Source organism: Carcharhinus amblyrhynchos, chromosome 13 (genome assembly GCF_965287045.1).
Source record: "Carcharhinus amblyrhynchos chromosome 13, sCarAmb.v2.hapA, whole genome shotgun sequence".
In the NCBI taxonomy this organism is placed as follows: Eukaryota; Metazoa; Chordata; class Chondrichthyes; order Carcharhiniformes; family Carcharhinidae; genus Carcharhinus; species Carcharhinus amblyrhynchos.
Genome location: NC_137336.1, coordinates 13,067,295 through 13,081,528, shown reverse-complemented (window position 1 = coordinate 13,081,528; position 14,234 = coordinate 13,067,295). Strand labels below are relative to the sequence as shown.

At 43.5% G+C, this 14,234-nt stretch overlaps 1 protein-coding gene across 1 annotated transcript in view; it reads right to left on the bottom strand.

Moving 5' to 3' along the window:
- Positions 1-1,620: 1,620 nt before the first annotated feature.
- LOC145351454 (15-hydroxyprostaglandin dehydrogenase [NAD(+)]-like) overlaps positions 1,621-14,234 on the bottom strand; it is a 34,437-nt gene continuing 21,823 nt past the window's right edge. The window contains exons 4-7 of the mRNA XM_080201045.1: positions 13,954-14,050; positions 6,290-6,366; positions 3,843-3,991; positions 1,621-2,005 (exon numbers count right to left, since the gene is read on the bottom strand). Of these exons, the coding sequence (XP_080057171.1) occupies positions 1,861-2,005; positions 3,843-3,991; positions 6,290-6,366; positions 13,954-14,050 (468 nt within the window). The 3' untranslated portion in view covers positions 1,621-1,860. The remainder of the gene's footprint in view (positions 2,006-3,842; positions 3,992-6,289; positions 6,367-13,953; positions 14,051-14,234) is intronic.

Genomic DNA, 14,234 nt, shown 5'->3' with positions numbered 1-14,234 from the left:
CCTTGTACACCTCTGATTGTGTGGCCAAATTCCCCTCCAACTCGACTTTCAAGCTTGCTGATGATACCACTGTAGTGGGTTGGATCTCAAACAATAATGAGACGGAATACAGAAAAGTGATAAAGAATCTGGTGAACTGGTGCAACAACAATAATATCTCCTTCAGTGTCAATAAAATGAAGGAAACATAGTGGAGGAAATGCCCCTGTCTACATCACTGGAGATGAAATGGAAATGGTCAAGAGCTTCAAGTTTCTAGATGTCAAGATGACGAACAACGTGTCCTGTTCTGTCCATGCTGACGCTATAGTTAAGAAAGCCTACCAATGCCTTTACTTCCTCAAGAAGCTAAAGAAATTTGGTATGCCTACTGCGACTCTCACCAACATTTACAGATGCACCATAAAAAGCATCCTTTCTGGACATATCACAACGGTCCTCCTCTGCCAAGACCGCAAGAAAGTACAAAGGGTTGTGAACATAGTCCAGTCCATCATGCAAACCAGTCTCCCATCCATTGACTCTATTTATACTTCATGCTGCTTCGGAACAGCAGCCAGCAAAATCAAGGACCCTAAGCATCCCAAACATACACTTTTCCACCTTCTTCTGTTGGAAAAAAAATACAGAAGTCTGAGATCACGTACCAACCAAATCCAAAACAGCTTCTTCTCTGCTGCATCAGACCTTCGACTGGACCTACCTTATATTAAGTTAATTCTTCTCTACACCCTAGCTATGACTGTAATACTATATTCTGCACCCTCTCCTTCCTTCTCCCCTATATACTCTATGAATGGTATGCTTTATCTGTGTAGCACGTGAGAAACAACACTTTTCACTGTATAACCATACATGAGTCATAGTCACAGAGGTTTACAGCATGGAAACAGGCCCTTTGACAGAACTTGTCTATGAGCCCTTTTTTTAAACCACTAAGCTAGTCCCAATTACCCCTCTATACCCATCTTACCCATGTGACTCTCTAAATGCTTTTTAAAAAATGAAATTGTACCTGCCTCTACTACTACCTCTGGCAGTTTGTTTCAGACATTCACCACGCTCTATGTGAAAAAAATTGCCCCTCTGGACACTTTTGTATCTGTCCCCTCTCACCTTAAACCTATGCACTCTAGTTTTAGACTCCCCTATCTTTGGGAAAAAATGTTGACTATCTAGCTGATCTATGTCCCTCATTATTTTATAACCTCTATAAGATCAGCCCGAAGTCCCCTATGCAATAAATCAAATTAGATCAAATATAAAGATAATTCAGGGAATGAATATGGATAGAAAGGGAAATTTTCTCAGGGAGACAGAGGATATGGCTGAGATATTGCATGAGCATTTTGTGTTAATAATTCTGCTCCTTCCCTTTGTGCCACTATCAGCATCTTCTATGGTGCTTCACACTGCCATTAACAATTTCTTTGTGCTGTGTCCTCACCATCTTTGTCCAATTTCTCCTAGCTCCCACCGAGCCCTGACCATCTATTTTGCTCCACCTGCCTCTTAAACAATATAAAATCTATTACCATTCGCCCTCTCCTTAGCTCTGAAGAGTCATTTAAACCCAAAACATTAGCTCTGTTTCTCTCTCCAATGAAGCTGCCAGACCTATTGAGTTTTTCAGCATTTTCTGTTTTTATTTCACATCTCCAGTATTTCCAGTATTTGGCATTTAAATCATTGCGAAAGTCTGTAAAACGATAATAATTAACAGTTTAACTCCGTAACCAATCCAGTATGACAAAAGCTGAAGCACCAACACAAGCAAGCAAAGGATAAATTATTTCATCTGCATCTGTTTTTAGCTTTTTGATTATTCTTGGAGGCTCATTACTCATATTCATTTGATCATTAGTTAGATTCCTGAGTTTGTGAAAATGGGTCCACAGGGGAGGTGTCATACTCAAACCTTCCAGCTTCCAGCACCTTCAGCAACACCCCATTCTTGGTTTGATTCATGACAAGCTGCAGGAATGCCTCTGCGACATGTTCAGTCCTAAAAAAAATCAGATGGGATTTATAGAATCATAGAATATAATCATAGAATTCCTACGGTGCCTAAGGAGGCCATTTGGCCCACTGAGTCTGAACTGACTCTCACCCTTTTCCCATAATCCCTCACATTTACCATGGCCAATTCTACACATCTTGGGACACTAGAGGGCAATTTAGCATGGCCAATCCATCTAACCTGCACATCTTTGGACTATTGGATGAAACCAGAGCACGTGAAGGGAACCCGCGCAGTTATGGAGAGAACATGCAAATTTCACACAGATTCCTGAACGTTCATCCAATTAATTTTAAACCAGAGGGTTAAAGTTGCTGACCACCATGGACATTTCTGAGACTGTTGGTGCTCTCACATCATCCATAGCTGATTATTCAAATCAAATATGTAGATTCTGGGGTTAATACCCAAGGATTCAGCAATCAAGCTCCTTCACCATAGTCATGTTAAGGACACACCTGGTGGCACACTTCAGTCCCAAACGGCCTGTTCTTTATTCTTCTGGAACCGCGCCCCTGGTTCTAGAACACCATCCCTCCCTCCAAGACAGAAGGAACCGTACAAATGTTCCATTTTTTTCATTCAGGGGATGAATGTCACTGGCTGGACCAGCACTTATGTCCCATCCCTAATCATCCTTGAAGTGAGTGGTTTGCTCGGCCATTTCAGTGGGCATTTGAGGCCAGACCAGCTATGGGTGACAGACAGATTTCCTTCACTAGAGGACATTAGTGAACCAGCTCGGTTTTTATGACAATGCTTCCGTATGTTGCGAAGTTGAGGAGAGTAATTGTAGATCAGTGTTTATAAAAATGTAAAATGCTAGGGAGAAAGCATTGCATAGTCCCTTTAAAAGGTGGTGGGGTTTTTTTTAACGCTTAGAGAGTTAAACAAATCTAAATACATAGGGAGTCAAAAATGAAACATTTGTATTGAAAGGCCAAACAGCAGTGTTAACAAAACAATAGGCTTTTAAATTTTTCAAATTTAGCCAATCAGTTTGAAAGAGGTACTTAGATACTAAGAACCTATTAAATTTAAATCTGATAGTTTTGACAACCTAGGACCAACTCTGTGGTGGGAAATATTGATATGTCATCATAGATATAAAAGAGGAGGGCAGTAGGATAAAAAGGGGAGAGTAACTATCACCTAGTTCACAGCTATTAGCTCAAAGCACCGAGACAGCAAAGGTACCAAAGAAGAAGTAAGTCTGAGGCAGAAGAATCAACAGGGAAGGCCCAGAATATTTCAGAGGACACAAAACCTGATTGCAATTTAGAGAGTAACTAAACTCAATCTTTTGCTAATATGTGAATTGTATATATTGGGACAACATACCATTAGAATCTTGTTTTGTTCCATTTGTTAATAGTTTAGTAAAGTTGTTCATTGTTAGTCAGATAAATAAATTGTTAGTAAGTTGATTTTAGAGCAAGTATCAGGGATTTACTTTGTACTTAATCACTAGGAGTTGCTGAAGCACAGGTCACATCACTTCATGCACACCTTTTACAGGTTATAAGGTAAGGTACTCCTTTTTGGGGGTTTTGCTGTTAGCTCTCAGAGAGGGGATCAACCTTTGCTTTATGCATGGTCATCATTAGAGTTTTAATTCCAGATCTTTTATTGAATTCAAATTTCAGCATCTGCTTTGGTGGGATATGAACCTGGGTCCCCAGAATTCTGAATTCTGGGTCCCCTGAATCTCTGAATTACTAGCTCAATGACAATACCACCACGCCACCACCTCCCCACAAACATTTGGACTGTGGTTGTCCTAACTAATACCTGACCTGTTTCTGACTATTGTTATACTCACTTCAGAACTCCAAATTTGGCAATGAACTCCTCATATTGCTCCATCTGTCCTAAAAGCTTCGATGATGTCAACTGTGACAGAATTGCAGTGTCAACAAAGCCAGGACAGAGCCCTTGCAATCGAACGCCATGCTTCTGAAAGCAGATATGCTGAAAGCAGAAACTCTGTAATGTTACAAACTCACTGATATCATTCAATATTTTTTGACATTCCAAGCAGAAGATCTCTGATGCTAGTCTGTCAGAGTTTGGGGCTCAGACATTGTTGGATATAGGAGCAAGAATAGGCCATTCAGCCCGTCAAGCCTGTTCCAACTTTCAGTTAGATCATGGCTGATCTTCTACCTGAAGTAGGGAAAGGGTTAATGCATTTTGTACCTTGAAGAAGGAAAAGGGTTAATGAATTTTGTACCTAGAATATATCACAAACATAACCCTTCCTCAAGGCTGATCTCCTTTAGTTTATACTGCTTCTGGCATTAATACAAATTATTTGTTCATGTCTTAACAATACTTTAACTCTCATTTTTATAAAGGCAGATAGTTAAATGTGACTGTTATTTTGTAGACTTTGCAAATCTTACCTGTTTGTAATAGTTGAACATCGTTACACTGATGGTGGATTACGATACTGGCTTTTGACAACCATAGATGGCAGATCGCAATACCAGCTTTTAACATGAGAGTCCTGCTGAGACAGCTGCAATCACCTGAGTAACTTCAAAGACAGGGATGCCGGTACTGCTGCAGAAGGGTTTTGAATCGTGACCGGATAGAAGCCTGTGTCATGAATGCAGCTGCCAGCTGGACTGTGAAACATGATTAAATCTGGGGTTGCATCACGACCAAGAAAGGAAGACCCGGAGTTCTGGCTGGAATGGAAAATTTGTGTCGTGCTTGACACTAAGACTGATGATGTATAAATGCCCACTTGTGTTTGTGTTCAATGAGAAGTCTGGCAGTCCATTGTTAGGAACCAGTTCTCCCAAAGCTCTGGAATAAAAGCCAGGGATTTGAAATAAAAGCCACTGTATTTTGACACACTAACGATCTCAGAGGTGTTAATTTACCTACAACATACCTGAATGTTATTTTTCCACATTGTAAGTAGTCTCACAACACCATGTTAAAGTCCAACAGGTTTGTTTGGTAGATTGAGCTTTCAGAGCAATTTTTCCACACTATCCCATATCCCTTCACGTCTTTACCAACTAGAAATCTACTGACCTCTCCTTGAGCATAGTCAACAATGGAGCATCCACAGCCCTGTGCAGTAGAGAACTTGAAAGATTCACGACCCTCTGAGTGAAGAAATTCACCCCTGTTTCAGTCACAAATGGCCTATTCCTTATTGTGAGACAGTGTCCCTTGGTTCTACATCTACATTTGGTCCCCACATCCAATTCATTGACATAGATTGTGAATAGCTGACACCCAAGCACTGATCCTCACAGTGCTCCACCAGTCACAGCCTGCTAACTGAGAATAACCCATTTGTTATGCTAGTTTCATCCATAAAAAAACTCCAACAGGCTTGTGTTAGAAAACCAAAGGGAATTTTAAGGGATTTACATTTGGATGGATAAACATTAGAAATAAGGTATAGTTGTCAGTGGGTTTCATTTTAATGGTTCTGTGCCTGTGAAAGAAAACTATAGTTAGATCTCATATTGAACAAAAGTGTTTGTATGGGGGTTAGTTTCAGTTCTAACTGAGATTCTATTTTGGTACAGAGAACTTTGGCATGAAAGGTAAATATTGTTGCTTGACAACTAGATATGATGGGGGCTTTCTCATGTTCTTCAGTTTCAATTGACAGCAATTGCAGGTGGTTAAAAACAAACCATGAAGCACTGCACTACTCTTTCTCAGCTCAGTTAGGGAAAGCGAAAGAAGAGCCAGCTCTTTTAATTTTGCTGTAAGAGAAAAAACCTACAATAGTTTGTGCAACCAGGGCCAAAGATCTAAAACTAGTTAAGAAACTAGAGGAGTAAAGAAAAGTTTCCAAAAGGTCTGGAATTAAATTGAACATAGAAGAAATGGGGAAATAGAATAGGGTTCTGTTCAGAGACACCAGACAAGGCTGAGAAGAAATCAATTGGTGAGGACATTAGAGAAAGGTTTTTCTAAAAGTAATCCTAAAGTTTGAAATATTTAAAATGACCTATAAGCAAATGTTGGTGTATTGAATGGATACCTGAATTGGTATAACAGTGAAAACCTGACAGGGTTAATCTGCAATCCTGCTGCTGCACAAAACTACTGCTAAAGTCAAAGAATATAGCCTTGACATCAAGGAGCAGCCAACAACATATTGAAAAGCAAAGTAGACTGGAAGAGCCGCATGTTCTATCCCTGCTCCTATTCCTTATATTCTTACATTGGATCCACACACACAGCAATAGGTATACAGGAAAGCTACTCTTTGTGATGTGATTTAATACTTACAGCCAGTGATCTAGTGAATCCCACCACTCCATGTTTGGAAGCTGAATAAACTGGTCCAATGGCAAAGGGAAGCAGACCTGTCCATCACAAGGCAGCAGAGGGAAAACATCAAACATGCCATCAGACAAAACCGTGTGACTGTAGAAATGCATAGAAGTTACAGCCTAGAAACAGACCATTCAGTCTATCTGTTAATATTTCCTTTTCACACGAGCAAATAGTTCTAATCACATTTACCTGTGCTGTTCCCAAACTTCCTTTTCCTCTACCTCTCCAAACAAAGTTTTGGTATTGCAATTTCCCACCCCATCTACTAACACTGGGAAGAAATCCTATAACCATGTATTTCTCTGTGTAAATGTTCTTGCCCTCTATTTTAAATCACTTGTGTTTAATCTTAAAACAATGACTCCCTCAAATTATTGGAAACACAAGCTGTTTCTGCGTATGTTGGCCCAGCTTTTCATAATATCAAACATTTCTATCCTATTGCCCACTTTGTGAAATCCTCAGTTTCCCAGCCTTTCTTTGCACTTGCATTTCCTTAAAGCGAGCAGAATCCTAGTGAATGGAGGGATCGAGTTTAGGAGTCGGGAGATAATGCTGCAGCTGTATAAGACCCTGGTCAGACCCCACTTGGAGTACTGTGCTCAGTTCTGATCACCTCATTACAGGAAGGATATGGAAGCCATTGAAAGGGTGCAGAGGAGATTTACAAGGATGTTACCTGGATTGGGTGGCATGCCTTACGAGGATAGGTTGAGAAAGCTCGGTCTTTTCTCCTTGGAGAGACGAAGGATGAGACGGGACCTCATAGAGGTGTATAAGATGTTGAGAGGTATTGATCGGGTGGATTCTCAGAGGCTTTTTCCCAGGGCTGAAATAGCTGCCACAAGAGGACACAGGTTTAAGGTGCTAGGGAGTAGGTACAGAAGAGGTGTCAGTTTTTCACCCAGAGGGTGGTGGGTGAGTGGAATCGGCTGCCGTTGGTGGTGGTGGAGGCAAATTCGATAGGGTCTTTTAAGAGACTTTTGGATGAGTACATGGGACTTAATAGGTTTGAGGGTTGTAGGTAAGCCTAGTAGGTTGAGATACAATCGGTGCAACTTGTGGGCCGAAGGGCCTGCTTGTGCTGTAGTTTTTCTATGATCCCATGATTCTATGAATCTGTAGATACTTCCACAAAACCTTACCATCCTTCCTATAATGTGAGGCTCACCCTTGGCTCAAACATGGACAAAAGAGTTTAATTCCAGGATGCTCGACAGACTGGAGGGACTGATTGTGGACAAGTCCCCAGGACCGGATGGAATGCATCTGAGGGTTCTGAAAGAAATGGCGGAGGTGATAGTGGATGCCTTGGTGGTTATTTTCCAAACATCACTGGATTCCGGGAAAGTGCCGGAAGATTGGAAAACGGCAAATGTTATGCCGTTGTTTAAGAAGGGTGGCAGGCAAAAGGCAGGGAATTATAGGCCGGTTAGTTTAATGTCTGTTGTAGGTAAAATGTTAGAATCCGTCATCAAGGAGGAAATAGCGAAGCATCTTGAGGGGAATTGCTTGATAGAGCAGACGCAGCATGGTTTCGTTAAGGGGAAGTCGTGTCTGACAAACTTATTGGAGTTCTATGAGGATGTGTCTAGGGCGGTGGATAGAGGAGAGCCGGTGGATGTGGTCTTTCTTGATTTTCAGAAGGCGTTTGACAAGGTACCTCACAAGAGGTTATTGCAGAAGGTAAGGGGGCATGGAGTTGGGGGTAGGGTGTTAGCATGGATAGAGGATTGGTTGTCAAATAGGAGGCAGAGAGTGGGGGTCAATGGGTGCTATTCGGATTGGCAATTGGTGACTAGTGGAGTGCCCCAGGGGTCGGTGCTGGGGCCTCAGTTATTTACCATTTATATAGATGATCTGGAGGAGGGAACCGCGTGTATGGTGTCGAAATTTGCTGATGACACCAAGATTGGTGGAACGGCAAATTGCACAGAGGGTGTGGAGAGTCTGCAGAAGGATCTAGATAAGCTGGGCGAATGAGCCAGGAACTGGCAAATGGAATTTAATGTTGGCAAGTGCGAGGTGGTCCACTTTGGTAGGAATAATGATAGGAAGGACTATTACTTACGTGGCGAAAAACTGCAGCAGGCGACGGTGCAGAGGGACCTCGGGGTCCTTGTGCATGAGTCGCAAAAACCCAGCCTGCAGGTGCAGCAGGTGGTCAGGAAGGCTAATGGGATGCTGGCCTCCATAGCGAGGGGGATTGAATATAAAAGTAGGGAGGTCTTGCTGCAGCTGTATAGGGCATTGGTGAGGCCGCAGCTGGAGTACTGTGTGCACTTTTGGTCGGCGCACTTACGCAAGGATATTTTGGCCTTGGAGGGAGTGCAGAGGAGGTTTACTAGGCTGATGCCGGAGTTGAGAGGATTGAGCTATGAGGAGAGGCTGAATAAACTAGGCTTGTACTCGTTAGAGTTTAGAAGAATGAGGGGAGATCTCATTGAGACATATAAGATGATGAATGGGATGGATAGGATAGAGGTGGAGAGACTCTTCCCGCTCAGAAAGGACAGTAGGACTAGGGGGCACAGCCTCAAGATAAAGGGGGGGTGGTTTAGAACGGAGTTGAGGAGGAACTTCTTCACTCAAAGGGTGGTGAATCTCTGGAATTCTCTGCCCGTTGAAGTGGTGGAGGCTGCCTCCCTAAATATTTTTAAGATGCGGGTTGATGGGTTTTTGATAAGCGAGGGGATTAAGGGTTATGGGGAGAGGGCGGGAAAGTGGAACTGAACCATGACAGATCAGCCATGATCTTATTGAATGGCGGGGCAGGCTCGAAGGGCTAGATAAGAACATAAGAACATAAGAAATAGGAGCAGGAGTAGGCCATCCAGCCCTTCGAGCCTGCCCCGCCATTCAATAAGATCATGGCTGATCTGTCGCTGCTCAGTTCCACTTTCCCGCCCTCTCCCCATAACCCTTAATCCCCTCTCCTATCAAAAACCCATCAACCCGCGTCTTAAAAATATTCAGCGAGGCAGCCTCCACCACTTCAACGGGCAGAGAATTCCAGAGATTCACCACCCTTTGAGTGAAGAAGTTCCTCCTCAACTCCGTTCTCGACCGCCCTCCTTTTATCTTGAGGCTGTGCCCCCTAGTCCTATTGTCTTTTTTGAGCGGGAAGAGTCTTTCCACCTCTATTCTATCCATCCCATTCATCATCTTATACGTCTCAATGAGATCTCCTCTCATTCTTCTAAACTCTAACGAGTACAAGCCCAGTTTATTCAGCCTCTCCTCATAGCTCAACCCCCTCAACTCCGGTATCAGCCTAGTAAACCTCCTCTGCACTCCCTCCAAGGCCAAAATATCTTTGCGCAGGTGCGGTGCCCAAAACTGCACACAGTACTCCAGTTGCGGCCTCACCAATGCCCTATACAGCTGCAGCAAGACCTCCTTACTTTTATATTCAATCCCCCTCGCTATGAAGGCCAGCATCCCATTCGCCTTCCTGACCACCTGCTGCACCTGCAAGCTGGGTTTTTGTGACTCATGCACAAGGACCCAGAGGTCCCTCTGCACCGTCGCCTGCTAGATGGCTTACTCCTGCTCCTATTTCTTACGTTCTTATGTTATGAGTTGAGAGTGACTGCCCTTGACGTCAAGGCAGCATTTGACCAACTATTACATCATGGAGCCCTAGCAAAACTGGAGTCAATGAGATTTGGTGGGAAAACCTCAAGCTGGTTGGAGTCATTCCTGACACAAAGAATGATGATCATGGAATTTAACCATCTCAGGCCAGGACATCTGTCAGAATCACTCAATGAAGTGTCCAAGGCCCAACCATTTTCAGCTGCTTCATCACCGACCTTCCTTCCATCATAAGGTTAGAAATGGGGTTGTTTGCTGATGATTGAAACATTGGGGTTATTCACTGATGATTGCACCATTCGTGACTCCTCAGACACTGAAGCAGTCCATGTCCAAATGTAGCAAAACCTGAACAATTTCTAGGCTTGAGCTGACTTAAATATTACAGGAACTCACCAAGGCTCCCAACTTGCATACAGCAAGATCCCACAAAGAGCAATAGCAATCCTATAGTGGCAAAGGAGACCATTCAGCCCTTTGATTCTGCATTGACTCTCTGACAGATCATTTTACCCAGGCCCTATCCCCACAACACGGCGATAATTATGGGGGATTTCAATCTGCGTATTGATTGGTTGACCCAAGTCGGATGCGGTAGGCTTGAGGAAGAGTTCTTGGAATGCTGTAGGGACAGTTTCCTTGAACAGTGTGTGACAGAACCAACGAGGGAGCGAGCTATCTTAGATCTGGTGTTGTGTAACGAGGCAGGAAGAATTAGGGATCTTGTTGTGAGAGATCCTCTTGGGACGAGCGATCATTGTATGGTTGAGTTTTTGATGCAGATGGAGGATGAGAAAGTAGGGTCCCGAACCTGTGTCCTCTGTTTGAACAGAGGGGAGTACGATAGGATGAGAGAGGAATTGGCTAATGTAGATTGGGGGCGCAGATTGGTTGGTAGGACGGCTGAGGAACAGTGGAGGATCTTTAAGGAGATCTTCTTCGGTACTCAGCAGAAATATATTCCGATGGCAAAGAAGGAATGTAGGAGAAGGGATAATCAGCCGTGGTTATCGAAGGAAATAAAGGAGACTATTAAATTAAAAGCTGATGCGTTTAGAGTGGCTAAAAGTAGTGGGCGAGTAGAAGATTGGGAGAGGTTCAAAAATCAACAAAGAATGACTAAGAAGTTGATAAAGAAAGGAAGGATAGACTATGAAGCTAAACTAGCACTAAATATAACAAAGGACAGTAAGTTTTTACAAATATATAAAGAGGAGGAGGCTGGCTAGAGTGAATGTTGGACCCTTAGAGGATGAGAGGGGGGATTTAGTGGTAGGAGATGAGGAAATGGCTGAGGCCTTAAATAAGTTTTTTGCCTCGGTCTACATGGACGAGGACGCAAATAGTTTGCCGGATATTAAAGATAGAAGGATGGTAGGAGTTGAGGGCCAGAATGCGATTACTGTCACTAGAGAGGTAGTGCTTGATCAACTAGTGGGACTGATGGTGGACAAGTCCCCAGGACCGGATGGAATGCATCCCAGGGTTCTGAAGGAAATGGCAGAGGTGATAGTAGATGCCTTAGTGATTCTTTACCAAACTTCGCTGGATTCCGGGGAAGTGCCGGAAGTTTGGAAAACAGCTAATGTTACGCCACTGTTTAAAAAAGGTAGCAGGCAAAAGGCAGGGAATTATAGGCTGGTTAGTTTAACATCTGTTGTTGGAAAAATGCTTGAATCCATCATCAAAAAAGAAATAGCGAGGCACCTGGAAAGGAATGGTTTGATAGAGCAGACGCAGCATGGATTCGTTAAGGGGAAGTCGTGTTTGACGAATTTATTGGATTTCTATGAGGATGTGACTAGTGCAGTAGACAGAGGGGAACCGGTGGATGTGGTGTTTCTCGATTTTCAAAAGGCATTTGATAAGGTGCCGCACAAAAGGTTGCTTCAGAAGGTTAGGGGGCATGGAGTTGGGGGTAAGGTGTTAGGGTGGATAGAGGATTGGTTGTCTAATAGGAGGCAGAGAGTGGGTATCAATGGGTGCTATTCTGATTGGCGGTTGGTGACTAGTGGAGTGCCACAGGGATCGGTGCTGGGGCCTCAGCTATTTACCATTTATATAGATGATCTGGAGGAGGGGGCTGAGTGTAGGGTAACAAAATTTGCTGATGATACAAAGATGAGTGGAAAAGCAAATTGTGCAGAGGGTGTGGAAAGTCTGCAGAGGGATCTGGATAGGCTGAGCGAGTGGGCGAAGACCTGGCAGATGGAGTACAATGTTAGCAAGTGTGAGGTTATCCACTTTGGCAGGAATAACAGTAGGAGGGATTAGTATTTAAAAGGCGAAAAACTGCAGCATGCTACAGTGCAGAGGGACCTGGGGGTCCTTGTGCATGAGTCACAAAAACCCAGTCTGCAGGTGCAGCAGGTGATCAAGAAGGCGAATGGGATGCTGGCCTTTATAGCGAAGGGGATAGATTATAAAAGCAGGGAGATCTTGCTGCAACTGTACAGGTGAGGCCGCAGCTGGAGTACTGTGTGCAGTTTTGGTCGCCGCACTTGCGCAAGGATATTTTGGCCTTGGAGGGAGTGCAGAGGAGGTTCACTAGCCTGATACCAGAGATGAGGGGGTTAGACTATGAAGAGAGACTAAATAGACTGGGTCTGTACTCGTTGGAGTTTAGAAGGATGAGGGGGGATCTTATAATGAAAGGGATGGATAGGGTAGAGGTAGAGAGATTCTTCCTGCTCAGAAAGGACAGCAGGACTAGAGGGCACAGCCTCAAGATAAGGGGGAGTGCAATTTAGAACAGAGTTGAGGAGGAACTTCTTCATTCAAAGGGTGGTGAATCTCTGGAATTCTCTGCCCGTTGAAGTGGTGGAGGCTACCTCGCTAAATATATTTAAGACACGGGTAGATAGGTTTTTGACAGGCAAGGGAATTAAGGGTAATGGAGAAAAAGCAGGAAAGTGGAACTGAGCCACTTCAGATCAGCCATGATCTTATTGAATGGCGGGGCAGGCTCGAAGGGCTAGATGGCCTACTCCTGCTCCTATTTCTTATGTTCTTATGTTCTTATAATCCCACTTATTTACCTTGCTAATCCCCTAGACATTTTGGGACACTAAGGGGCAATTCAGCATGGCCAATCCACCTAACCTGTGCACCTTTTGACTGTGGGAGGAAACTGGAGCATCCAGAGGGAAATGTGCAAACTCCCCACAGACAATCACCCAAGGACGGAATTGAACCCAGGTCCCTGGTGCTGTGAGGCAGCAGCGAAAACCACTCCACCGCCATTCCACCCTCATAATCCAATACTGGTGCAAATTGTACTATCTGGTCCGCTACGGGAATTGGAGTGGGCGAGGGGTGGACCATGGAAAGGTCCATTGACCTCAGATGGGATTTTCCAGTTTTGGGGTGAGAGAGGCCAGAAAATCCCGCCCACTGTGTTCTTCCAGTTATATCAATTCAGGGGTAAATATTGGTCAGGACACTTTTTTTAAAAAATAATGCTGTGGGAGAAGTGGACAGGGCCTCAGTTTAACATCTCATTGGACAGATGAGAGTCGAGCAAGGCCTCAGTACTACAATGGAGTGTTAGTCTCAATTTTTGTAATCAAGCTTTAGGCTGGGACTGTTACCTCGAAAAAAGACTGAGGAACTTGATAGATGAAGGGGTTACAATAGGGGAGTTTTTTAAAAAATTGTTTCCACTTCTATTTGAATCCAAAACTTGGGATCATTTATTCGGCCAACACTCATAAATCCAATGAGGAACTCAGGAAAAACCTCTTTCCATATAGGGTGGTTTAATAATAAGATGTGCTCCCACACAGAATGTTAGAGGTGACTAAGAACTAAAGGGTAGCTCAATAAATTGGATAATGGTGTGAGATGAAGCAGGTGAGTGGAGGCTCGTGTGAAACATGAATATGTTTCCTTGTTGTAAATTCTGAGTAAAACTTACTTGCGTTAAAAAAATAATTTGTTCCACATGGATGTTTTCCAGTATCCACATGAAACAAATACAGCAAAGCACATTGATAAACAATTGTTATTATGTTGACTACCTGCCATGGAGGCAACATTAACAATCACTCCTCCTGCACCTCCAGTCTCCTTACTCATGTGCTGTATCCCCAGATTGGTTCCTTTGATCACACTGACCTGCAAATACAAGCAGTAAGTACAGGAGTCACCAGGGAACAGGACATTCAGATAACAGGACAAATATTAAAGTACAAACATGTTCAGGGAGAAGTAAAATGCAGAGAGACACATGTTGACAGAAAATTATATGCAAGTCCTGCCAGTACATGCAGGCAGTAACAGAGTACTGATATATTCAGGC